This window comes from Larus michahellis, chromosome 3, assembly GCF_964199755.1.
Source record: "Larus michahellis chromosome 3, bLarMic1.1, whole genome shotgun sequence".
Taxonomy (NCBI): domain Eukaryota; kingdom Metazoa; phylum Chordata; class Aves; order Charadriiformes; family Laridae; genus Larus; species Larus michahellis.
Genome location: NC_133898.1, coordinates 23,109,784 through 23,136,146, shown reverse-complemented (window position 1 = coordinate 23,136,146; position 26,363 = coordinate 23,109,784). Strand labels below are relative to the sequence as shown.

Below are 26,363 nucleotides of genomic sequence, written 5' to 3'. Positions count from 1 at the left end.
CGGCGTTACGTTACAGCTGCTCTGTACAGGTTTTCTCTCCAATGCTAGGAAAAAAATTCCCCACGGGAAGTCTTCCACTCTCTCTTCATGTAGCCCCTCATTCCTTGTGAGCCCAGGCCATTTCCATGCTTGCCCAATCCTTCTTCTGTAATGAAAGTGTCTGGGCTAGCAGTGTTTTTTCAGAATTCTGAAAAATAATGGTGCTACCAGCTTATTGCAGATGGTCATAAACCTGTGTGTGATACAAAGGGGCAGGAAAATACCAGGAAGGGTCTTACAGTGCGCCTGTCAAGGGCGAAGTGCCCAAATAGAGATGGGACTTTTGGGGGAAGCTGCTGCAAAGGAAAAGCTGTGCTTTGTTGAAACGCAGAGCAGCTTTCAGGCTCGCTTTGCATGCAGCAGCCAGCCAGCCTGCCTGAAGGAGCATCGCTGCCAGGGAAAGGTCAGAGCGGAGTCTAAAAGGCTGTTTTCTCCCCATCTGACAGCTCCTGAGCTGGGGTGCTGGAGCACGAGCTGGCAGCAGCAGCTCCCTCCTACTAATTTGTAAAACCTAGAGCTCCCATGACCCAGCAGGGAGGCGAGAATCTCTGCAACGCTCCTAGCCCTGCTGTGGGCAACAGCTTCCCTCCTGGTCTTTCTCAATACCGAGGGCTGGAATAAAGGCTGGAGCAACATCCCTTGAACTGAGCTTGCCTCGAAGGGACCGTGCAGCCTCTTTCCTCCATGACTGTGCAAAACCCACTGCTAGAGCCCTGGGGGAGCTTGTCCGCAAAGGGAAGGGGCACAGTTGCCACTTCAAGAGAGCTCCGGTTGGGATCTGGCTCTCCTGGTTAGCTCCAGCTCCACCTGGAAGCTCTCAGGCAGCCGGTCCCAGGGAGCCCCAGGACAGCTCAGCTCCCTCAGTGGTGGAAAGGGCTCTGGGTGCTGCCACCGAGCATGGGGTAGTGCTTAGGGGCAGGGCTGTGCTGGCCTGGGGCAGTGTTTTGGGGTTCTTCACCACACACCTATGGCCAGCACCGAGCCAGAGACCAGCTTGCGCCCTTGCCTGGTGCTACTGTGATAAATCTGACCCGAAAGGCGCTGGGGGAGTGATGCCGAGGCCACAAGCACCGTGGCAGGCAGGGTTTGCCAGGGCGGCTAACCTGGCACGCTGTGAATCAGCTACCGCATTTGCTTTTATTGTTGATGGCCGGGATGGGAAATGCAATTGAGACACCTTAATGAAAAGCTAACAAAGTTGGGTTTGGAGGGAGGGCTGGTGTTCTGGTAGCCTTGCTTCTCATTAGAGAATAATATGAATGATTTGTCTGGGAATATTGCTACTGCCGTGCCTGCAGCAGCATGCCGACCATGGGCCGAGACCCTATGCAAATGCAGAGTAAGAGGGTCTCCGGGGACCAAGCTGTTTATTTTGGATCGTACAAATAAAGAAACACTGTTAATTTTATAGCAGTTTCTTCTCAGAGATATTTTGAGTGTCAGGCTGTGTACGTGTATGTGTAGCCAGCATGTTGTGGCCAAGCGTTTTCTAGCCCTCCATAATTTCTGAGTCCGGTGTTAATAACACTCACTGTGAATTGGTTCAAGCAGGAAAGCTGATGAGGCTGTGTGACTCCTGCTTGATGACTGCATCCCAAAATGCTGGAGAAAATCCAACATAGAGTTGAGGGATGCTACTGCCGCTCCAAGAAGGCTCATGGCACATTGCCACAGTCGGTGGGGTTTTTCTTCCAAAGCTCCAGCCTTTCCCCACCCACCTGAACTCTCCAGAAAATTTCCATGTTTCTTATCTCCTGCCATCTGAGGGGAAAAATGTTTTCAGTACATGGAGAGCTGGATGGGAAGGACAGGAAGATGGTTTGCTCAGATGCAAGCCTCTAGGCCTTTTTTCCTCCTGTTTAATGTAATATGGGACTTTATCTAAAAAAAACCCACCCAAACCAACTTATATTAGAATGTTTGAAATGCAAGAACATGGCAAATAGTGTTCAAGTAATTTAGTGGGTGTCTTTTTTCTGGCTGAGACTTCCAGTGCTCGAATCCTTTTAAGACTGTAGAGTTGGTCCAAAGTGTGATGGGACTCTCCTATTCTTTATGACCTAAATCAGTGACCCAAAGCACAATATTTTCTCTAGAACCATCTGTTTCCTCTTCTTGCCAAGGGGATTTCACAATGCCTGGTTGCTCTGAATAATTGTACATGTGCAAGGATATGACTTGCCACAGGGAGAAAATTAACTGAATAAGGGCAGGTGGATGCTCTTGAGTTTTCTGTTGAAACTACTACCCTTTAGAAAGATGAAGAACCATGCTGCTGAGTAATACTTTATGCCCACACTAAATTTTTTTAAGCCTACATATTTAAAAAAAAAACAACCAAAACTACACTTAGGAGCTATCTGGGATAAACAGAGTAGATACCAAGTCAGCCTGTGTTTTGACAGCCCCTTTATCAAATGTCTCCGAAATTTGGAGCGGTGTGAAACACAGGAGTACAGATGTTGGGTGACTAATTCATGCTTCGGCTAAACTTCAATGACCATGAATGCACATCTGTTTCAACTTAGCTATCCACCAAATGGCCTGCAACAAGGTACTCTTCATTACAAACATCGTGTTTTCAATTTTTTATTTTGGATTTGTAAGCGGTGGCTACAGCCTGCGTTCTGGGAAGCGGAAGGTACCCAGGGACTGTGATTAGGGGAGCAATGTTCAGGTCTTCTGGCTCTGGCAGTAAGAGCTTTTTGTAGCATTAGTAGGATTTCCAACGCAAACAACTCCTTTCTTTTAAATCTGTCTTCATACAGGAGACTCGCTTTTTCTTGTTTATCTTATCTGTTCTTATCACCCAGCTCTCTGACCTGCTCACTTCCTGCTCTGTGTATCTTTTTCTTTTCTTAATTAAAAAATTGGGAGGAGGGGGGGAGGCAGACCAAGAATTCCTGGTGAGGAAATGCCATTTATATAAAAATGTCTTGATAAATTCTCAGTATTATTCTTCCAGCCCAATAATCCTACTACAGCATCCTTAAATAAAGGCAAATGGAGGAGAGGGCTTGAATCCATCATTACAACGCCTCTTTGTGAAGTCGATCCCATAACGTGGCTGCAGGATGGTACCCATTGCTTCCTCCAGACATTTCTTCACTTGCGTGCAGCCCTGTCCCTGCACAATACGTCCCTGCCCTAATGAGGAGAGGTGATTTCTGTGTCATGGGGGATGAGGAGATGGGTGGTGGTGACCAGGTGCTTCTCTTCAAGAAGGCATTGGTGTGTCCCTGTTCAGGAGGGTCAATGCTTCTCCCCAGGAGCTCCTGCCTGGCTGTACTTTTGCAGCCAGCAATCACAGATGTCAGAATCACAGATCACAGAATCACAGAGTGGTAGGGGTTGGAAGGAACCTTCGGAGGTCATCTATGCCACCCCACCTGCCAAATCAGTGTCACCTAGAGCAGGTCAGACAGGAACATGTCCAGGTGTGTTTTGAATATCTCCAGAGAAGGAGACTCCACAACCTCTCTAAGCAGCCTGTGCCAGTGCTCTGGCACCCTCAAAGCAATGACTGCAGCATGTGTAGCTGCTGTGTGCCTGGAGAGCCAGCCCGGTTCCCAGCTGTGCCGTGAAACAAGCCCCTCTTTCAGGAGGAAGAGGGGAGGTGTGCTTAGCCATCCTGCTTGGGTCACGCTCGCTATGACCGGGCCCGGGTGACAGCTGGGATGCTGTCGCTGTATGCAGCCTTTAGCACGGATGGGTTGGTCTGTGTCTCCCAGTGCATGCAGCTGTGTTTGCTGGAGACCCTGCAGATGGCAAATGGTGGGGTGAGACCTGCCAGGCGTTGCTGCGGCTGGGCGTCGGGAGGCATTGACTGGGTCTCCTGCTTGTGTCCCATCTCTGCTATGGACCTGGGAACACCATCCTTCTCCTAGAAGTTGAAATCTTTCATGGCTGGGCTCTTTTTTTTTTTTTTTCATTTTTTCTTTATGGTTTATGTTTTTTTTATGAGCAAAACCAGTTCAGCCTTTTGTATTCTTCAGCAAAGTAAAGGTATCGACATACTCATTTTCCTCTCTTCCCAGAAACATTTTTAAGTACTGTGTGATTAAATTAACTTGGAATGGAGAAGCGTAGTATGGCAAAGGCTCTCCTTGAGGAGAAAATATAGCTTTAATAACTAGGAAACTGCCTTTTATTGGCTAGTAAAACTGAGAATGTAACACTGAGCATGCTCAGGTTTTTGCACTAAGCATCTCTATGTACTTAAAGGCATCTGTTCTGTCGGTTTATGCACTGTTAACTAACTGCAAACCTCTTTAACAGCTCCTCTGCACTGCTGGAAAATCCTGAGGCAGGACAAGGGCAAGTACTGCTGTCATGCCTGATGACTGATGTTGTAAATGGAGTGAGAAAGGCCCTTGAAGGGGAAGCCGTCAAAGCTGACCTAGTGGGAAAAGAGCGCAGGGACAGGTTTCCTCTTGAAGCATGCCAAGAGAGCCAGGCTTGGATGCATATGGGGCTCTTTCCAGTTTCAGGAAGGTGCAAAGTGATGCACTGTGGAAGGAATGGCTCCAAAATCTTTAATTAATGACTGCCCTTCTGGTGCGCCTTATGACCAAGTTGCTGTTAAGAATAAGGTTTTGCCAGGGCCTGGGCATGCTTCGTGCAGATTTCAGATGTGGAGTAGATGCTTGGGAGGACTCTGAGCAAGAAAGGCTGTGAAATACGTAGTTTGTAGTGGCAAGTATAAAAATATTTTTTAAAAATGTTGGGGGAATAATATATTTCTCTGTCCTCTCCTGCTCTTACCCTGAACTCCAGTGAGTGAGTGCACTGTAATTTTGAAATGGGAAGCGCTTCTGCCAGCTGTGAAGCAGAATGATGGGCTTTAATTAGATGAGAAACGAGAAAATGCAATTGAAGAAATAGGCTTTCAGCGAAGAGAAAGAAAGTGGCATTAAACATCATAGTAGCTAAAGGGGGAGATGCTTGCCCACTGGTAGCACCTGAATCTGTCCTTGTTCAGATAGCTGAACCAGAAGATTTGTACATGGAAAGCTGCAGTAATCACAACAAATAAATGGGTCTTCTTGAGTAACAGGGTAACTTGATTATGTGTTTGGGAAAGATGGGAAATAAAGAGGGTGCAGAGGAAAATCCGTTATCTCTGGTCGACCTCACTTAATGCATTTTTCCTTTTGTCTCTGCAGCTTGAGGACGTTTGGGACCTGTTCAGTGGAAGCGGCCATGTCGCGAGCAACTCACCCACCCACCTTCCCACTGAGCTTCCAACTCCTGAGTGTTGTGCTGGTGTTGCTTTTCCATGCAGACGGCATACACGCGGAGAGCCCCAGCGAATTGCCTGTGAACGACACCGAGGAGTGCACTGGCTCATACATCTGCAAAAAGGGTGTTATTTTACCAATATGGGAACCCCAAGACCCCTCATTTGGTGACAAAATCGCTCGGGCAACAGTGTATTTTGTAGCGATGGTGTACATGTTCCTGGGAGTATCTATCATAGCTGACCGCTTCATGTCCTCCATCGAAGTCATTACATCCCAAGAGCGGGAAATAACCATCAAGAAGCCCAACGGCGAGACCAGCAAAACCACAGTGAGGATCTGGAATGAGACCGTTTCCAACCTCACACTGATGGCCTTGGGCTCATCTGCCCCCGAGATCCTCCTGTCTGTTATTGAAGTGTGTGGCCATGGCTTCACGGCAGGGGACTTGGGGCCAAGCACAATTGTGGGGAGTGCTGCGTTTAACATGTTTGTCATCATTGCGATCTGTGTTTACGTTGTTCCAGACGGCGAGATAAGGAAGATCAAGCACTTGAGAGTGTTTTTTGTTACAGCAGCCTGGAGCATCTTTGCCTACACTTGGCTTTACATTATTTTATCTGTATCTTCTCCTGGGATTGTGGAGGTTTGGGAAGGCTTGCTCACCTTCTTCTTCTTCCCTATCTGTGTGGTGTTTGCCTGGATAGCTGACAGGAGGCTTTTGTTTTACAAGTACGTCTACAAGAAATACCGAGCTGGCAAGCAGAGAGGCATGATCATTGAGCATGAGGGTGACCGGCCCTCCTCCAAAGCTGATATCGAGATGGATGGAAAGGTTGCTAATTCTCACGTAGAGAACTTTTTGGATGGGACATTGGTGTTGGAAGTGGATGAGAAAGACCAGGACGATGAGGAAGCCAGGAGGGAAATGGCTCGGATCCTGAAGGAGCTGAAACAAAAGCACCCCGACAAGGAAATTGAACAGCTTATAGAGTTGGCCAACTACCAGGTCCTGAGCCAGCAACAGAAAAGCAGGGCCTTTTACCGCATTCAGGCCACTCGGCTCATGACGGGAGCTGGCAACATCTTGAAGAGACATGCTGCAGACCAGGCCCGCAAAGCGGTCAGCATGCATGAGGTCAACAGTGAGGTGGCAGAAAATGATCCCATCAGCAAGCTCTACTTTGAGCAGGGTACCTATCAGTGTCTGGAGAACTGTGGCACTGTCGCCCTGACCATCATTCGACGGGGAGGTGACTTGACCAATACAGTGTACGTTGACTTCCGGACAGAGGATGGGACGGCCAATGCTGGCTCTGACTATGAGTTCACTGAAGGGACAGTGGTCTTCAAGCCTGGAGAGACCCAGAAGGAAATTCGTGTTGGCATAATCGATGATGACATATTTGAGGAGGATGAGAACTTCCTGGTCCATCTCAGCAACGTCCGCGTGAGCACTGAGGCCTCAGATGAGGGCATTCTTGAGACCAGTCGTGCCTCAACACTTGCCTGCCTGGGATCACCATCTACCGCCACCGTCACCATCTTTGATGATGACCATGCTGGCATCTTCACCTTTGAGGAGCCAGTAACGCACGTCAGTGAAAGTGTGGGGACCATGGAAGTGAAAGTGTTGCGAACCTCTGGTGCACGAGGAAATGTTATTGTGCCCTACAAAACCATTGAAGGCTCAGCCAAAGGTGGAGGAGAGGACTTTGAAGACACCTGTGGGGAGCTGGAGTTCCAGAACGATGAGATAGTGTAAGTGGAGGTTTTGTTTGTTACTTACAGTCTCTGATTCTCATGAAATTAAATGCACATGGCACCCAGAGCTGCACTGGAGGTGTTTGGGTGCCGGCGCATTGCAGTAAGGCATGAATGGCCTTATGTGCTTTGGGGAGCCTGCAATACCGTGTTCCTGCCTTGCTAACAGACAGAGAGTGATGCCTGCTCAGGGGCACTCCACCCTTCCAGCGGCAGGGAGGTGGGACTCGTTTGTGAGCCCAGCTTCCCACACCCTCCCCACGCGCTGAGCAGATCTCTATAGGCTCAGCTCCACAGTGGAGCAGAGAACAAATCCGAGCTCACAGTTACTGGTCATTCATAAGGACCTGTCTTGCGAAGGGCCTAAACTGAGTGTATGAATTGCAGTACCTACTTCCCCTTGCCTGTTGAGAGTCAGGTCCTCTGGGACTGGGCCACAGCTCTGTTCAGGGCTTTCGTGAAGGTCATTGCGCCTCCTCCTCCCCTAAAGGCTGCAGGCCTGGATCATTGTGCAATGCATGTCCTGAAAAAGTATTGTCATGCAGAGAAGCCTCATAGTTAGGATGCAACTGCAAATGTATTTGGCTGCTTGCAAATATAAAAGAGCCTGAAAGCTGTTGGAGGCTACTCCTGAGCGTTGCTAGGTCGATGGTGGAAAAATTGTTAGTGCTGTAGCCTTGTTTATTACATTATATGGAGAATATAAATTAGCGCTGTAAATCATGATAGAAAACATCTATCCTTGGGTATGTCATGAAGATATTTCCTTGCCCATTTGGGGCTCTGGGAGGAGCAAACATTGGAAGTTGCATTGTTCCAGTCTCAGGCTCTTCCTACAGTGAAGTCTGTGTCTGTAGATCAGTCCCCACCAACAGTAGATTCTGTAGCACGGAACCACTGCGTAGAACTGGGAGCAGTCACTGATAAAAGGCATTGCTGTGTCAAGGGAGAGCTAAATGTTGGCTTGCGTGTTGGATATCAAACAACTGGTCTCTTAGGAGCTGAGACAGACCCACGATGAGTGCCGAGAGTGGGCCTTATGTTCTGTCTGTTACTTGTATCTGCTCGTGCGCACAGGGAGAATGAAGCAAACTGGGGAATCATAAAACTTCTTGAAGTAGGGGGAAAGAAAAAAGTGATTTGTGGTTCTCAGGCAGGGTATTAGACCAGTTGGGGTTTTGGCTTCTTGGGAAGAACTGAGCAAAAACTTCACAGCTACAGCAATCTGGAGGCCAGAACATGCATCTTGTTCACACAAGGGTCAAGAGCACACGATAAGCCATTTATTCTGTCTCCTGAATGATAACTGTAGTAGAGAGGAATGGAGTTATTTGATTATTATTTTTTTTCATTTTGGGAGAAGGAGGGAGTTGGCTGCAGAGATGCAATGAACTAGGCTGTAAGGATATCCCCCAAAGGCTCTTTACGTTCTAACCAGGTCACTCTGCACTAGCAAAACTGGGCTACTGGCAGGAAGACTTTGACGTTTGATATCAGTTCCCCTGGGATGTGACATGTTTACACGGCAGGCCAAACACATGGCCGCGGGCTCTGCGACTGCGCTTAGATGGGGCTTGCACTTCCCCCCTATCTTGGATCCGTCACTCTGGCCGGGATCTCTGTACTGTCCTTCAACAAAGACAGGAAGCGTCGCCTGTATCGGCACTGCCTGTTGGTCCTCAGCCCATGATGTGGGGCTTGCAGTGGGACGGCATTTCTCTGGGGCCCGCTGTGCTGTGCCTCTGCTGGAGGCCTTTCCTGCACTGCTGACTTTTGCCAACAGCCCAGTAACCAAGGGGTGTGCTGGAAATGGGCTGACCGCATCCTGCTGGAGCTGCTGCCTGGCCCCCCAGGGCGTGATGGTCTGCCCTCCCCATGGCAGCAAGGCTCCTCGTCCTTCTTACTGGCTCTCAGCATGTGCACAGCAAGCAAGAAATGAGGGAAAACGGCTTTCTTAGAAACCCAAGTGTGTTTTTTTCTGTGCAGATGCCAGGGCATTGCCGTCCTCTCTCTATTGCCTTTAAACTATCTCTCCCTGGACTCGCAGGGAGGGATGGTACATGGGAAGCACCACTTTAGGAGTTCACAGCTTGGTACAAGTAAGGGCTTGGGAACGGGGTGGGAGGAGATGGCAACTGCAGGGCCATATGTTGACCAAGGGGCTTGCTCCATTCAGGTGGGAGAAGACATGCACATACCTTATTTTTCTGGGAGAAGGATGAAACCAATTGTACAAATGGCAACGTCTTCCTGTGCCTGGAAGGCAGTGGGTATTCATCTAAAACTTAGCTGCTGCAGTCCATGTTCAGGTGTTGGATGGTACAATGTGACTTGTGGAAGATTTCCTGCAGGTCCGTGTTTGCCTGGGCACAAGTTGAGGACAGCCTTGCAGCACAAAGGTGGTGTGGTCCTGAAATTCAGGTGCTGCTTAGAGGCACCTCTAAGAGGAAGCACATCTTCCTCCCTTGGAAGAATTTGCTGTAATGTGAATAGAGAAGATGTGCTAGCACAATATGTGGATTGTAGAGCCTGTTTGCTCTGTCATTGCTTGTTAGTGCTATGCTTCAGCTAAATCACAGCTATGTAGAATGCTGCAATTCCCCAGCGCATTTGATTCAATAAAGTTCTAAAACTTCAGGTTTTCCCATGGTCTGCTGGCCAAGAGGTGGCTTTGCTGCCCTTTCTAAAGGTCTTTAGTGCCTCTTCAGCTCTGCCATTCTAGTCCATATCAATCAGCTTGAGAAAATTGAGTACAATGTGTTTTTCTGGGGCACTAACAACAAACGTAGGGCAGTGCAGGGGGACATGAGGATGAAAGAAAACTGTGTACAAGCCTCTATTTTTAGAGGGCTGGCTTGCTGGTAAGTCCCAGTAAAATTAGAAAGCACTGGGAGGGCGCTGATCTTCTGGAGAAGACCTTCCTCCAGTTCCCAAAAGGCCCAGTTACGTAACATGTTGTTTGTTTGCAGCGTCCAGAGAGACTTCCCCATTTTGCAATCTGTTGATGTCCCCTTTCCCAGAGCACACAAAATAGCTGTATAACTGCTGAAGCTGTGCCGCTCCTGTGCATTAAACAAAGATCTCATTCCAACACTACCAAAAAAGATGTATAACGGAGATGATGTTGGTCATCCTATGGAACATTTTATCCCAGCGTTGCCTGGTAGCCTCTTGGAGCGATGCTTTTCTGCTCCTTGCTCCTGAAGTACAGCTTGTGTGCTCAATGGGTGCATGATGGCAAGCGAAAGGAAACGCAAAACTGTGTTTTGCAAAGGGGTTAGCTGTGCGGGAAAGCTGAAGATGTCTGACTTGGGTTTCGGCAAGGTCAGTCTCAATGATGCTGCACAGGTACCCGAGGCTCTGAGACATCAGTGTAGGACAGTATGCTATGATTTAAAGTGTAAGAGAGAGCCTTCCCTCTGGAGTCATCCTCAACAAGGTGACTCCAGCCTTGTCTCACATCTCCATTAATGATTAAAGCTTTCTTGATAAGAACATGGAGAAGACATGTAGTTGCAAGCTCTTTCTGCCCACCCTTCTACCACAGCTATTGTGGTCATAGAAGAGGTCACTGGTTCATCCAGCCAGTGTATTTTTATCTCCTGACAGAATGCCAAATAATTCAAAAAGAAGTCCAGCCTCCTATCTTAGAGGAGGAAGCAATCCTTCCCCCAGATGATAGGATCTCTTCTCCTCGCTGCCTCGAAACATCAGGAGGGGCAACTCTTCCAGATGTGACTGCAAAGGTATATGGAAACTGTGTGTTCTTTCAGGTTCAAAAAATAGTAGCTTTTCTAGAGATAACATTGCAACTACAGATCTATTAAAATCTGCATTCCAGATACATGCAGCCACACACCCCCCAAAAGAAAAGTTTTTACTGCATTAATGAGGAAGATGGTACACACAATTATATGGATAACCAATTAAACTAGTATTTCACCTATGCAGTTACACCTGTAAATGCATGGAGAATCTTATGTCAGTAGATCTTGCTGTTCATAAGATATAGTTTGGCTGCTTTTATAAAATGCGTCTGTTGCAGGTTTAAGAAGTGACACTCTTGGCTCATTGAATTTGACTTGTCCAAGCCAGCTTTGGCATTTCTCTACAAGCATATATCTAGGAGCCAAATGCTACAGTGACACAAATATCAGCTAAATCCTCGGATTTTTTAGGGTAAGTGTCCCCAGAGACCACATAGCCTCCCTCCCAACAGCCCTTTAAAAATGTCAATAAATATAGATTGTGGCAGGGGGGGAAACAAAGTGGTACTGCTTTTTTAAGTTCCCCTTTTCTTTTCCAAAAGAAGTTGGGTGAGGTATTCGTAAAGAAACAGCAAAAATAAAATCCTGACTCAGCCCGGGGACCTCTCTCCCTCAGTTTTGCGTCCATGGCCTGCAGCTTCAGAGGGAAAAATGAAACCTCCAGCATGGTCAGCCTTGCAGCAGGAGGCAGCTAAAGAGCAGAGAGTCTTCTGGTGTGGCAGAGAGGCTGCTGTAAAGCTGGCTGAAGGTGAAGCAAACAAACATTCCCCTTTTCAGGGTTCATCCTTGAAGACAGGATCTCTCTCTTTGTCCATCCCGCTTTGTTTGCCTGGGTCAGTGCACCCCCTCCCTCGCAGGCCCTGGCTTGCGCAGGGTTAACGTCTGGAGGCACACTGTGAGGTTTCAAAACAGACCAAACAAAGATTAAACTCTTATTTAGCCTGCTTCCAGTGCCCAGCTTGGGTTTTAGAGCCTGTTTTCCCCTCGCCACAGGCAGTCTCACCTGGCCCAATGGGACTGGCAGGCAGCTCAAATGCGGCCACCAGGATCTAGGTCTTGGGTCCTTGGCAGGAGCACCCAGTGCCCCGGGTCCACCTTATGGGAGGTGGCCCCAGCCATGGCCCACAGCAGGGAGCTGAGCACATGTGTCCCAGCAGGCTGGGGCGCGGCATGGGAGCCTGTTTCCCTGTCCAGGGGAGTTTTGTGGAGAAGTTCCCTGGGGCTGAAATGTATCGTTGCTTTGGGTCCTGAAGGCCAGCCAGCTAGGTTGTCCCCTCTTCAGGGGAGAAGATACAGCTATAACAGGGCGAGGTATCTTTTCTTTTTCTCCTCTCCGTTCACACAATGTTTAGACTTTCCCGAACACTCCTAAAATGCTAGCCGTAGTATCTCCCAGCCACGTGCATCTCTCTTAAAGTGCTGTGCTCTTGTCTCACTGGCGCTCGACAACCCTTACATTTCTGTTAGGAGACAGCAAGGAAATAAGGCCACATGGTCTTTGTGGACCTTGCCCTTTCTCCTGTGCCCAGGTGCCTGCAGGTGCTTGCTGTTGTCCTGTGCACACAGACACAGACGTGGTGGGTACTGAAAAAATCATTCCCAATTGCCATGTCAGGGCCCAAGCCTGCAAAGTGCGTACTCACAACTGTGTCTCTAAGTGTCTTATGGATTGATTTGGTCCTCTCCTCCCCAGAGTAAGGCTGGTGGCTCTGCTCCTGTGGCATGTCATCGTGGTGGTGTGGGACAAGTCCTGCCATAGCCGACTTGGGGAGGGTGAGCACGGGATGCAGTCTGCACCGCTTGCCCAAATAAGTCATGAAATCTAGGAACTTGATTTGATGATGTCCCCTGTGGAGGGGATTAGGCAACGAGGTTGTGTTGCTGGATGAAGCAAGTTGTGCCAGCACATCACTGGGGGGACTGGGGGGGGGAGAAGGGTGAGGACAAGAGTGGTTAGCTCTCACTGAAGAACTGACACAGTTTTTGTCCTTGAAAAACCAATGTTTCCTTATTTGTAATGAGCTGTTGTTGGCAATTTACTGCTGCCAGCTGCATCTCTGTGGTTGATTAAGGGAACTTGGATCTTAAATATGTAATAACTCTCTGAAAGCCATTGAGAGGCAGTTATTAGCTTCATCAGGGCCTGTGTACACATCCGCTGTGCTCCTTTATGAAAAGGCTACCTATTAAATGCATTGTAGTAATTTATAAAACACAGGATCTAGGCTTGTTTTAAGAAATTAAAGCAGCAACCCTAGCAAAGCCTGTTGGCGTGGGAGAGTTATCTTGGAGTGAGGCGCTGCTCTGCAGCTCCTCGCTGGGGAGACAAAAGTAGGGGATAGGAGAAGCCCTGTCTTCCCTTGCAGGCTCTCTTTTTCCCTGGCGTGAGCTTTGAGCACTGCTGGAAGCAGCATTAGCATCAGCTGTGATATACAGGTCTTGTCAAGAGAGCTGGGATCCATCCATCTCCCTCCTGCGCCCATGGGATCCTGTACCGTGGCAAATCCTTGGGCAGGGAAAGGTAAATATGTTGGTACACGGGACCCTGATGCAAGTCCTGAGTCCAAGTTGGGCAACTCCCTTGGGAACAGGCTTCTTTCCTCTGAGACTTTGCCCCCAGGTTTGACCCTGGTGGATGGCACTCGGTACTTTTCTTCCAGCAGCAGGGCTGTGTTTGTGGGCTTAAAACGAGCGCAACAGAGGAAAAAGCAGACAGCTGACCACAGCTGGCATCCAAGCATCTGTGCAGATGGGCAGAGAAACATCTGCTGTCATCCAAAGCCAAACGGAGAGGAGAAGCTGGACCTGGCAGGCAACCGGCTGAGTCAGAAACAGACCCTCCCTCGGGGGGAGAGGCCGAGCCCGGAGGCTGCGGGCGGATGGAGCACCATCGGCTGGCTCTGCTGCGGGGGGATGCCGTGTCACCATGCCCTCGGCAGGCAGGCCTACCAGAGGTGACGCACAGTCTGCCTTCTCTGGGTCTGCCTTGTGTGCGGCCCTACTGGCTATGCTCACACCAGGGACAAAATGACACATTCACTAGCAAGGACACGCATGTCGCTGCCATGCAAGGGGGAAGACACCTATGCTGTCCCTTGTCTCTGCTCCTTGGCCTGTTCTCCAGCACCACAGGATAACTGTGTGAGCTTAACCTTCACAGTCTGGTCTTGCTGAACCACCTGTATTTCTACAGTACTCTCAGATGAGGAGCTTTGATTAAAAGTTAGTGTTTCATAGAATCGTAGAATGGTTTAGGTTGGAAGGGACCTTAAAGATCATGTAGTTCCAATCCCCTGCCATGGGCAGGGACACCTCCCACCAGACCAGGCTGCTCAAAGCCCCATCCAGCCTGGCCTTGAACACCTCCAGGGATGGGGCAGCCACAGCTTCCCTGGGCAACCTGGGCCAGTGTCTCACCACCCTCATAGTGAAAAAGTTATTCCTGGTATCTAATCTAAATCTACCCTCTTGCAGTTTGAAGCCATTACCCCTCCTCCTATCATTACATGCCCTTGTAAAAAGTCCCTCTCCAGCTTTCTTGTAGGCCCCCTTCAGATACTGAAAGGCTGCAATAAGGTCTCCCCAGAGCCTTCTCTTCTCCAGGCTGAACAACCCCAGGCCTCAGCCTCTCTTCATAGCAGAGGTGCTCCAGCCCTCTGGTCATCTTCATGGCCTCCTCTGGACCCACACAGTGTTTCACAGCCAGCGTTTGTGATGGCCAGGTGCATGGCCTAGCTGCACTGGTACTTGTGGACATATTCTCTGCTTTGCAGTCGCAGGCATGGCTGGAGTTAAGGTCAGCCCTCTCCAAGTCATAAATGCCATTTAGCCTGAGGACATCTTGGGAGATATCAAAAAATCTACTAATAACATTTCTGACACTGACATTGGAGGCGTTGCGCTGGTTTCCAAGAATGGCAATGCTGGATCCTGGGTGACAACAAATAATAACGGCATTCTCTGATTTAAAAATATCTTAGCGTAAGAGACAAAATATTCCCACTGCTGTGCAAGTAAGAGGGTGACCAGCATGTGCCTCCTCCGTCCAGTCCCTATATGGTTCCATTTCCATAGTGTCTGGACTCCTTCCTACACAATCAAAGTAACAATAAAATACGTGTGACAATGAGAAACAGAGCAATAATGAATAACGGGGACACAGAATGGATCCCCAGGAACTAGATGCTGGAAAGAGAGAGAGGGAGTCGATGGCATACACCTGCCCCATCAGAACAAAGTCCTTTCCAGGGGAAGGCCCTCTGAGTGCAAATGCTCCCAGGTGGCTGGGGACAGGGATGGAGATGGGCTGAGTGGAGTCCAGCGCAGAGATACTACCTTTGGGTTTTTCCTAGAGGTGGTTTAAATTTTATGGCATTGCTGTCAGGAAGCTTCTTTGCTCTTTGGAGTGCTTGAGTGGTTCCCCTGGTTATTTGCCCCTGGTGTGCAACAGTCACACACTGCGCTATTTTGGGGTCATGCGATGTGTCTCTAAATTAACCACAGGCCCAGTACGCCCTGAGGAGAGCCTTGTCCCAGAGGCCAGATGCACCATCCCCAGGTGACAAAGCTGTTGTCTCGCTGGCTGGGACGTAAGAAGGACATGAAGTTTCTTGCTGAATCCAGAAAAAAAAACGACAAACAAAAAAAGGATTGATTTGCCTGAGTTCTTCTCCAAACTCTGTTGCTTTCTTCCAGGAGAACAAAATAGTTATACATTGGGCCTTTGCACACAATGTGGAGCAGAAACGTGTTGATCTGTTAGAGTGCTCATCAGCCCCTCACGCTGCATGGGCAGCCTCTCAGCTTTGCAGTGCTGGCGGCTTGTTCCCTGCCCCTTCTCCCCGGCGCTCACCCTCGCATCTCTGCCCTGCTCGTCTGGCCTTGGCTCTGCCCTCCTCCCAGCCGAGACCTTACCCCCACAGCCGGAGTGCTCCTCTCGGCAGGGCTGTGACAGATGACTTCTCCTGGCATGCCTTTAGATACGGGCAAGAGACACTCCTGTCTGGAGACTGTGGACATTGTGCTCGAGGGGTTGCGCATCCTCGGCTGCAGCCCTCTTTTCCCTCTTGGCAATGCCGTCCTGCAGCCCTGGCTCTGCTGTCCTAACACTGCACAGCTCTCACATGAATACGCAACCGTGTCACAGCAGATGAGGCAGGAAAAAAAGTGTATTCTGCAGGGAGACTGGAACAGAGCTGCGATGAGCAGGGGAGAGACACGCTGGTTTCATTGAGAACGGGAGGCTGGATCTGAGATGAAACCTGTTGCTTTGGCTCAAACAGGTTGGGAGCAGGTTTTACCTGGCACCAAAGTCTGCACAGGGCTTTGTATTTGCTTAGTTCAGTAGATCTGCATTCACACTTTAGGTTTGGTTATTGAAATGCATGTTCGTCCTTAGAATCATAGAATGGTTCCGGTTGGAAGGGACCTTGAAGATCATCTAGTCTACCCCCCCTGCCACGGGCAGGGACACCTCCCACTGGATCGTGTTGCTCAAAGCCTCAGCCAATTTGACCTTGAATGTCTCCAGGGATGGGGCATCTACCACCTCTCCGGGCAACCTGTGCCAGTGTCTCACCACCCTCACAGTAAACAATTTCTTCCCAATATCTAATCTAAATCTCCCTTCTTTCAGTTTAAAACCATTACCCCTTGTCTTATCACAACACTCCCTGATCAAGAGTCCCTCCCCATCTTTCTTGTACCCATTAGGGACTGGAAGGGGTTCTAAGGTCTCCTCGGAGCCTTCTCTTCTCCAGGCTGAACAGCCCTAACTGTCTCAGCCTGTCTTCACAGCAGAGGTGCTCCATCTTCGTGGCCTCCTCTGGACCCTCTCCAACAGGTCTATGTCTTTCCTGTGCTGAGGGTTCCAGAGCTGAATGCAGTGCTCCAGAAGAATCATACAAAAATGAGAAAATGGATCAGTTTAGAAGGGAGGATTGTAACAGCAGCGTGGGAGTGTTGGGTCAGAGTCAGGCCGAGCATGAACTAGACAAGAATTAGAGGGTAAGGAGATACCCTGTCCATGCCTTAGCAGTGCAGAGGGAGAAGGGAAAGGGAGCTGAACAACAGATTCCACCAAGAAGTCCACAGGTCCCTCTGTGGACATCTGTGCTCATGAGGTCTGTGGGTGTAGGACAGACATGACATAGCCTACCTGTCCTCAGACCCACCGGGAATACTGAAATCTAGCCTCATGCTGTTAGGGGAATGTCTGAGGGGTTCATAGAGCTGCTAGCAGCCCCTCTGGAAGATTTCCTGGGCAATAGGTGAGATGTGCAGGCAAGCTCAGGAGCTGCCATCAGAAGCAGCTCAGCCAGATTAGGTCTGCTTCTGTACCTAAAAGAGCCTAGAATAAATCAGCACGTTATTTGTAAGTACCTCAGAGATAACAAGGAGATGAATAACAGCCAGCATATATTTGTCAAGAACAAATCTTATCAAGCCAACCTAATTTCCTTTTATGCCAGCCTTTTGGGTAAGGGAGAAGCAGTGGTTGTCATATCACCCAGCTTCAGAAAGGCTTTTCATGTTGCCTTCTTCAGTACTGTCGTAAGGAAGCACTGTCTAAATGGGGCCACTGGGCTGATGGGTTCAAACCTGTCTGGAAAGAGAAATGTGGCCCTAGATGGGGGTGAAAACGTGTTCAGCAGGTGCTTGTCCTGAACTGGAGCTTGTTGGGCATGGAAAAGAGAAGTTTGGTGTTTAAACTTGCAGATAGAAAGAGTGGAGAGGCTGTAAGCATTATTGAAGGTGGGACTGGGGATTTACAGGGATGGGATGGGATGGGAAATAGCCTGAGCAGAAGCAAGACACTCTAAAGTGCTTGTGCCGGCAGCCAGATCGGAGCTCACGTCATGCTCTTGCGATGGATGAGACAGATGTCATCCTGAAGGTATTCGCAAGGAGTGCAGCCATCCTTAGGCTCTCTCTGCACAGCTGTGTCCAGTTCTGAGCACTCGACTCCAGAAGAAGTTGGGGAGAGTCCAACAGAAAGCACAGAAAATGATTGGTCGTCTGAGAAATGTGACCCAAGGTGAAAGACTGCGAAAACTGGGGCTGTTTAATTTAGAAAGGCACAGGGGTAGGGAAGGTCCAAGCCGTGTAAAGGGCAATAAGATATTCTCTGTGTCTGCGGGGTCTTGAGGAAGCAACAGAGGCAATCCAGATCAGACAGGAGGGAAAATTTCCTCCTAGTACAGGTGGGTCCACTCAGGAGCAGCTCAGGGTGACCTCTGTCAACAGCAGAGGACAGCTTAGAGACACTGTTCAAAAACTTACTGAAGATATCAGGTGTATTGTCTCTTTTAGGACAGGATTGGGTGAAATGAGGTCTTTAGGACTCTTTCTCTCCTGTTGATATGTGCTAGCCAGGCAAAAGAGTTGCCCTTCAGTCAGGTGGCCTCCGTCTTGCATGGTCTTCTGCTGCAAAAGTGTGATGGGGTAACATGCAAAGCAACCTACAAATGGAGCAGAAAGACCAAATGCGTGCATACGTATGCAACCTTCAGAGCTTCCCTGTGGCCACCCAATCTGGGCTCTTAGCTCACAATGGATATCTGGGACAGGGCCAGTGCTCGCCTGCCGTCTGTCTCCTGTGCTGATAATTAGATGCAATCCAAGCTTCCCTGCAGGAGAGCCCTGTCCCCATGGGGGAAGAAGCAAGGCTGCACAGATTAAGGAAGCTAATTAGAGGGGAAGAGAGCGTTGGTACTGAAGCCCCAACAGTAAACTCTGAAATCTAGATAAGGGAGCAGTATTTAATTATATACAATTAAAACACTGCATCTTAGCCCCCTGAGAACTGGCAGTCTTGGGGAGCCCTCGCAAAGGTGCTAATGAACAGATCTGAAGGCAGTGGTGGGCTAGGGGCTGTGCTTATTAAACTTCACCTGCGAAACACATCTGAAGAGAAGAGCTAGGAAGATTCCCTTGGACCACCGGCTCCTTGTATCTGTGTGGTGTCCTCCCTCTCCCAGAGCAGGTGATGGGAACCCAAAGCTCTGGCGCTGAAAGGGAGATTGCTCTGCTCTTCCATGCGCAGACTATTGCAGCCACCTGTGCAAGGAGGGGCTATCCTGAAAGTGTAGGGGAAATTGGAGAGGGTTTTAAATACTTGGCCTGAGAAAGAGAAACAGTCTTTGTGCCCTTCTCTCCCAATGCACAGGAGACAAAGCTCCTGCCCCTGTGCCTGCCAGCCAGGGGCCTCCTGGTACCTCCAGGGAGCACCATGCCAATGTTCTCCTTTGCTCCACAATCTTGCAAAGTTATCTTGGGTTATTTTCCCACAAGTTTGCTCTAGCCACTAAAGCAGCTACTTCCACTTCCTGCTCCTTTGCCACAGCACATATATAGCCCCTGACTTCTGATCCTTTAGCCTGCCCTCTCCAAGCCAGGAGGGCAGTCTGATTTCCCTGTTGCACTCTGTGCCAACTAAGCCAGCAAGCTTTGTGAAACTGCAGCAGTAGCTTTTATCCCATAGTCATTTCTGGGTGTTAATGTAGTAAAACCACGACAAGGGAAAGTTTGGATGGATTCATATCATCTGGCAGAGTAGAACTGCAGAACCAGCCTGAAGTTTTCCAAAATTCCTCTTCCTCAGCAACTTCAAACCCTTAAGGAAGGCTTTATTCAGTCTTGGGTACCAAAGGAGGTGATGCCTGGTTTATTTTGTAAATATAAAGTGCTAGAGGGCTTCTACCTCCTCAAGGCAGTAACTTTGAAAAGCACAAGGAAGGGGATAGAGCTCCTTTTCCTGCATTCTTGTCTTGTGGTATTCCTCTTTTGCCTGGTCTTTGTCCCCACCTTCTTCTAGGTCCATGCGCAGAACCCCTGAGTCGCATCTGCAGTGTTGTCACAAACAGCTTCTCTCTAGTCATTCGGCTGCTTAAAGTGTTACAAGACCTGAAAGCGATGCCAGTGCCGTTGAGGTTCATTTTATTTGCCTGAGCCTTTCTGGTGATGTTTTCCTCTGCCGTGCCAAGAGCTAAAGCCTCAGGGGGTTCTTCACTCATTGTGTTTTAGGTGAAAATTAAATTTCTTGTTGAATCCCAGAGCTCCAAGAGTTGGGGTTTTAAGAAAAATGCTGACTAGCATCTGGAGTGCCCTGTCCGGCCCTTGGTGTGCCAGGGGAGAATTTGCTGTGCTTTGGGGGGAGCACTGCTCTCTATTGTCAGTCCTGCAGAGCTGGAAGGGAAGGTGGGAGGCTTGAGTTGCTTCTCAGTTCAAATCTTCCTAGACCTAGTAGGAACGAGCATGTTGATCTCTTGCAAATATACAAACCAATTTCTACAAAGCGCTTGCTAATGAACCAAAACAGCAGTTTGTCCTTTCGGTGATTTGTGGGGAGTCAGTAAAAGACTCGACCTGGGGAGCTCGTTACGCTGCTGAAGTAGTGCGTTTTTAGTGAGGCTGCTGGGAAGCCGTTAGCTGCTGGCTGCGAGGCAGGGCGAGAGGTTTGGCCGCGCTGGGAGGAAACCTGTGAGAGGAGGTGTCTATCGCCTCCGTGGGTGCGAGCACGGGGCTGGCTCGCCATGGGGGCAAGGCATCCGGGCCGTGCAGGTTGCGGGGTGAGAGGCAGTTTCCACCTGCGGGCACATTGATATCATCCTGGGGTCTCCGGTCACAGGTGGGGAAATGGAGAGCGGAGCAGCAGCCTGCTTGGACACTTAGCCACGCGCATGGTATGAAGGCAGGGACCTTGTGGAAAAATGCAGTCAGACTCTCGGGGCTCAAAAACCAGGCACTTAATCCTATACATCAAAGGGAGTGTGGCACTGCTCAGCCACAGCTCTGCTTCACGGGCACAGCGCGTTTGTCGCCTTCAGCTATTGCACAGCTCAGCTACAGAGCTAATTCGCACCGTTGCCCTTTCCTCTTGGTGTGGGTAGACAGACTTACACAGCAGCTGTGGCCATCTCCGAAAGGGATGCTTATATCTCAAGGTGCCCATATAGCTACGGGTTGCATATGCCTATGCCTCAGCAATCAGAGGAGGTGGCAGAGCAAACAGGGAAGTGCATGTGTGGGGATGAGGTGGGATAAGGTAAAAGAGAGGTGAATGCATGATGAAAATTAGAAAGGGAGGAGTGGAAGGAAAAATGAAAGAGGGGCCAATATCACAATGGTTTGTATGAGTGCTTCCTCTCAGCTGCTGGTGAGCACTTCCAGAGCTGCAGCGTGCTCAGGGTCATGTTCAGAGTCCCATCAAAGCTTAGAGCAAGGTTGGGTTGCTCAAGTTTGCAACAGGAAAAAGCTGTTTGGCTCTTGCTACAGAATGAGTTTGACATCCCTGCCTTAAATGCATTGAGCTGGTACTGCACAAGATGCAGCTTCAGCGTGCACGCAGGGAAAGCCCTGGCTTGGCACTGGGCAGCAAGGGTAAATGCAATGAGGAAAAGAGAATTCTTCTGGCCTTGCCAAGAAAAATCGCTGCACCTGGGAAAGGGAGAACTAAATTGATCTGAATTTTCCTGCTATTGGTCAGCATTTTGGTGCTGAGGTAGTGACAGTCTGTGTAGATGGGTACACGCATGTGAGAGAGGGAAAGAAAAAAGGTTACGTGAAGAGCTCCATATTTAATATTGTGTTAATCCCTTCCCTCACAGCTAGAGCAGAGGTTTAAAATTCCTTTGCTGGACATGAGGGGAAATGTACTGATCTGTGTGAATGCTATTTAATTAGGGAAGAAAGCTTTACCTTTCAAGAAAGTGGCAACTGAATAAATTAGTTTGGAAGTCTGAAGAAATTAATTGAAGTTTGGGGTTGTGGGGTTTTTTTTATTTATTTATTACTTCATAGAAAATTCAAGTTGCATTTTGAACCAAATTTTCCTTCATTAACTCTGGAAACTTAAGCAGGGAATGAGTTTCAGGCCAAGGGTTTCGAAAACCCCCTGCTAACAGCGACTGTGGCAGAAGGTGAAGCAACAGCACTTCAGCACCTCAGTTTCTCTGTGAAAGCCAGTTATGCTGAAAAGGTATATATCAAGCCAGGCAACTCGTGCAACAGCTCTTTGCAAGCAGGGATTTGCTTCTAGCACCCTAGTTACGTGATGGAAAATCCTGCAAAGAGGCACGTGGCAGTCGCAAAGCCACATACCAGCTTTGGGCCCAGAGCTCAGCGTGATGGTGATCTCCACCAGCAACCACGAGGAGTGGGGCATAGTGCCTGCCCTCCGGTCCTTGCCGAGGTACAGCACCCTTTGATTTAATGCATGAGTTTAATTCATTTATTTCTTCTTGAGCTTAGGCACATGTACTAATTAGAGGAGAACTGGAGAGCTGTGCTAGTGCATTTGAGCACGGGTAGCTTGAGGCTCGCATTTGGTCATTAAAAATGAAGTAAAATGATGTTCTCTTAGCACCAGTTATTGTGAGCAGGGGCCTTGATTTGGCAGCAGTTATCTCCCCAACACCACTGCACTAATGACTTCTAAACGCAGAAGGAACAGTGCGTCATTAACGCAACAGGGTGGTGTGAAGCCACCGTATGAAAAGGAGGGGCTGAGACAGACTAGTTTATGACGCGCTTGTAACAAACCTGGACTAACTGGCTGAGTTTAAGCCCTTGGGAGGCTGGAAGCCAAAACATTTGCTGACCCGTGAGGGGAAGCCCTTCCCACATGGACATCCTCCCGAGGATGGGGGCGTGCTGCAGGGTGAGCAAAGTGGGTCTGGAGACATGCCAGCACAAGCATCACTCTCTCCTGCTCCTCCCTGGGTTTCTCCATCAGTCCCATTACAAAACAGGGCACGCAGCCCCGGCGCTTACAAGTGAGGGGGAACCAACGTAAGGATTTCTCTCCAGGTTTTGCCAGGAGAGGTAAAACCCTCCCAGGGAAACCCAGCTCGTGTCTCCTGAGCATCTTCTCTGCCTGCTGGTGGGTCCGAGCAGCCCGGGTGACTTTCGAGTGAGGTTTTCTTCATTGCTCTGCTGGCTGCAGGCAGGTTTTGGTTGAGATGGAGGCCATCAATTTTTAAACGTAAATGATAGGCTGTAAAGAAAGGCTTCGTCTCACAGCTGGTCTAAACTACAAATACAACATGTATGTCAAAGCTGCTAGAGATGGCCTGTAAAGGTCATTTGGCTTACCTCCTTGTGTGACAGAGGTTGTACAGGCTTGTTCCTTGTCATTCCTACAACAGCTGGAACTGGGGAAATGTTTGATTGAGGGTTTTTCCCCACTGCATTTTCTCCTCTCCGTGAAAATGCGGAAAATTGGAAACTCCACAGAAGCATATCTGTTTTTCATTTAAAAACCTAGAGGAGGAGAAAACGTACAGATCTGGGTGGCGGGGGGGGGTGAAGAGGTGGCTTGATTTTTAGGGAAGACACCTGGGACAAAATAAAATGTCGCTCTTACCTACTTCAGTCCTCAATGACAGAACTGGAACTAGAACACTAACACTGAGTGACCTGCAGAGATTTGCTGTGCTGGGGAGGCCCCAGGCCGTGATGCTGCTGTAGGCGTGCAGTCACGTTGGTTGAGGTTCGGTTGGGAGGGAGGTGGAGGTTTGCTTGCCTACTGTGACTGTGGAAATGGTTCACATCTTTTGAGCTGCAGAACAAAATTACCTTCAATTTCTTCTCCTGTCTCTCTGTCCCCTGTAGCAGTGCTCTCCAAAGGTGGTTGCAATGCAGGCGTAAATAAAATTCAGCACGCACTGGGACTACACATACCTGGAGCCATAACGGGAACCTTAATGAGTTAAATCAGAGCTTGTATTATCTAATTTCTCATTGTGAACCAGTTTCTCGCATCTCTGTAGATAATTGATGTGGTGGAGAATAGTTCTTGCCTTCTGGAAGCTGGCTGCCTTTTGAAATGCTCCCATCAGAGACGTGTTTTTCAGGCTTATACTTCTTCTTTCTCATTATCTTGTCAATGGGAGCTTTCTTTGCACCGACTCCACTGAGTGGAGGAAGGAGAATGAATCGGCAGGTAACACAAGGCCATTTTGGTGTATGTGGGCACTGCGGTCCCAGGAGCAGCTCCTGCTGGGTGAAGGGAGAATAATTCCCCTTTCTGCCAGAGGAGTTGCAAGGTTGGCTGCAGCCTGGCAGAGGGAAGACGGCTCAGCCACGGCTGTGGCTGAAAATGCCTTGAACCAGGAGGGTTAATCATCTGGCCACTGCTCCTGTTGGTAGGCTCCACAGCCGCTCCTTCAGCGAAGGAGCTCTTTTCAAATCTCAAAGCAGACAAAGGCAGCGCATTTTTAAAGTCTAGAGGAGTGTAAAAGACTGCAGATAAACCTGAAGAGTTTTCCCCAGTAGCTAAACCCCTGGGTTAAATCTGTTGAAATGGTTGAGAGAAGATCCAACAAGTATTTGTAACACTCGGATTTCTACCGAGGATGCTCCACACTCACCTGAAAGTGTGCAGACAGCTCTTGCCTGTCAGCTCAGGAGTGTAATCGGCTGGGTTGCAAAAGCATCAGACTGCGTGCAAACATCCCTGCTCTCTTTTGGGATTTGGTCCTTTTCCTTTCCAACCTTGTGGATGGTCACATCTAGCAGATGTGCCTTCCCTTTCAGATCTCTTCTTCCACATGTCCTATCCGGTGTTCGCAAGCACCAGGTGTTTGGTTGTGGCACGCAGGTTACCAGGTTTCTGAGGCATGCAGAACGAAGACTGACAGGAAAATGCCTCTGTAGCACATGAGGAAGCTGGGAAGGATCAGCAGGCATCAAGGTCTCTCCTGACCATACCTAGTCCTCCTCTGGGGTTGGAAAACCCCTTCTTCCCACAGAGACCTCGTATTGTCCCTGTTCTCACCCCAGCCTCCCCTCTGTCCTGCCACTCCAGTTTCCTCTCTCTGCTCGTCTTATGAGTGTCGTGGGCTCAGGGGAAGAAGGCTTGTACCCTGCCTCAAGCCTGGTGGGCCTGGGTCATCCTACCCCAAAAATGTGCTGTGGGTACCTACACAGGCATAATGCTGCTCGTTTGGCCTCGCAGGCTCCCTGCAGAGAGAACAGAGAGTCCGGTGGGCTTAGTCCTCGGGTGTCAAAAGTTAGTAAATGAGCTGTGTTTTCCTGGGATGTAAATCAGGATGCCTCGCTGCCCCAGGATGCTCGGTGGTGCATGTGGGTGCCGCCTGCTGCTGCCGGCGGGATAAGCTCCTGCTGCGAAGGCCACCGGCACTGGTTAGAGAAGCCAAGTTCGCGCCGTGATACAGCCCACGTAATACCTACCAGCAAAAGCTACTGGGTTTTGTGTTTCCAACTGCAGTTCTCAAGCCTGCATCTTCTTACTTGCCACCACTGCAAAGAGGTGTGGTGTGTGTGACAGTGGTTTCCACCCTGGGAACTCACTGTTTGCTGTGGCGTTACTGCTGCTTTGGCACTGACTGAGACCAAAATTTGGTTGGTTGGTGGTTTTGTGACCATGCCCCGCTGAGACATAGCATGAGTTACTGAAAGAGAAACAAAAGAGGGTTTGTATTTAAATAGAAATGGTTCTCGTGGTTTTGTCACCACATATGGCAGGGACATATGCAGAAATGAATTTGCTGCTGTTTGCCTAGTAACAATGAGCAGGTTGAGACAGTGATGTTAGATCTCACAAAAGGAAACATGAATTTTCTTTTCTAATCTCTATTTTTTAATTCAGGTGTTCACGGCTGTTTTCTTGAAACCGAGTTGCAATTAAGGAGTGGGGGCGGGCGGAAAGGCATTCGGCTGCCATGAAAAAGGAACAGGCAGCCCCAGCGGCACATGGGCTCGTCTGCCAGTCAGACAGCTTTAGGAGATGTCCTCTGCAGAGGCTGATCTCTTGGTGAGGACCAAGCCCTGTGAGCTCCCGCTCAAGGTTTACCTTGAGTTGGCGAACTCACTGGACCGGTTTGCAATTAATGTTACAGGTGAGCCGTTCGAAGCCCACATGGAGCAGACCGGCGGCAGGAATGCCAGCCCTTTGCTTTTGAGCACGAGGCCATCTTGGTGGTGGAGCGCATGTGCATGGCAGTGCCTTGGAGAAAGAAAGCACTTAATATCGCTGTTGATTCTTCAGGGTCTATGAACCTGTTCTTCCCTCCTGGAAGGAAAACCTGCAATGCTGGTTTTCAAGCCTGTGTTTTTGTGAGCATACGTCCCTACTCCGTGTCTCAGCTAAAAGGCAACGTCCCTGCCCTCCCAACCACACAGCAAAGCCAGAAATAGTCATTCTTCCAGCATTACACCGGACCCGAACGCTGGGAGAGAGGCAACAGTTTGCCAGCCGAAGAGGAAGGGAGGAGAGAGCTGACATCTGTGGTGTTAGGTTAGCAAACGCTCGGCTAAAAGCAGAGGAGGGTGACACGAAAACCCTGCTGTCCCAGCCAGGCTCCGCTTCGTTAATCCCTGGGCAGCGCAGAAGGACCTCGAGCCAGGCTGTGTGCCCCGCACGGGGAGGGGGGCACAGGCACCCCTGCGCTGTCACTGCTGGCAGCTGCGGGAGCAGGTGCGGCACATGAAGCACCTCTCTGGGTAAAGCTCTGCAGCTCATTTCCTCCTGCCATGGAACGACATGGGGAGGGGGGATTCTTAAAAAAAAAAAAAAAAAAAAATTTTGAAA

At 49.3% G+C, this 26,363-nt stretch overlaps 1 protein-coding gene across 8 annotated transcripts in view; it reads left to right on the top strand.

Annotated features, from left to right (window-relative positions):
* The window catches only part of SLC8A1 (solute carrier family 8 member A1), a 136,943-nt gene that overhangs the window by 23,695 nt on the left and 86,885 nt on the right, over nt 1–26,363 (top strand). For all 8 annotated transcript variants that reach the window (XM_074579145.1, XM_074579140.1, XM_074579139.1 and 5 more), the window contains one exon: nt 5,205–7,040. In XM_074579145.1, the coding sequence (XP_074435246.1) occupies nt 5,205–7,040 (1,836 nt within the window). The remainder of the gene's footprint in view (nt 1–5,204; nt 7,041–26,363) is intronic.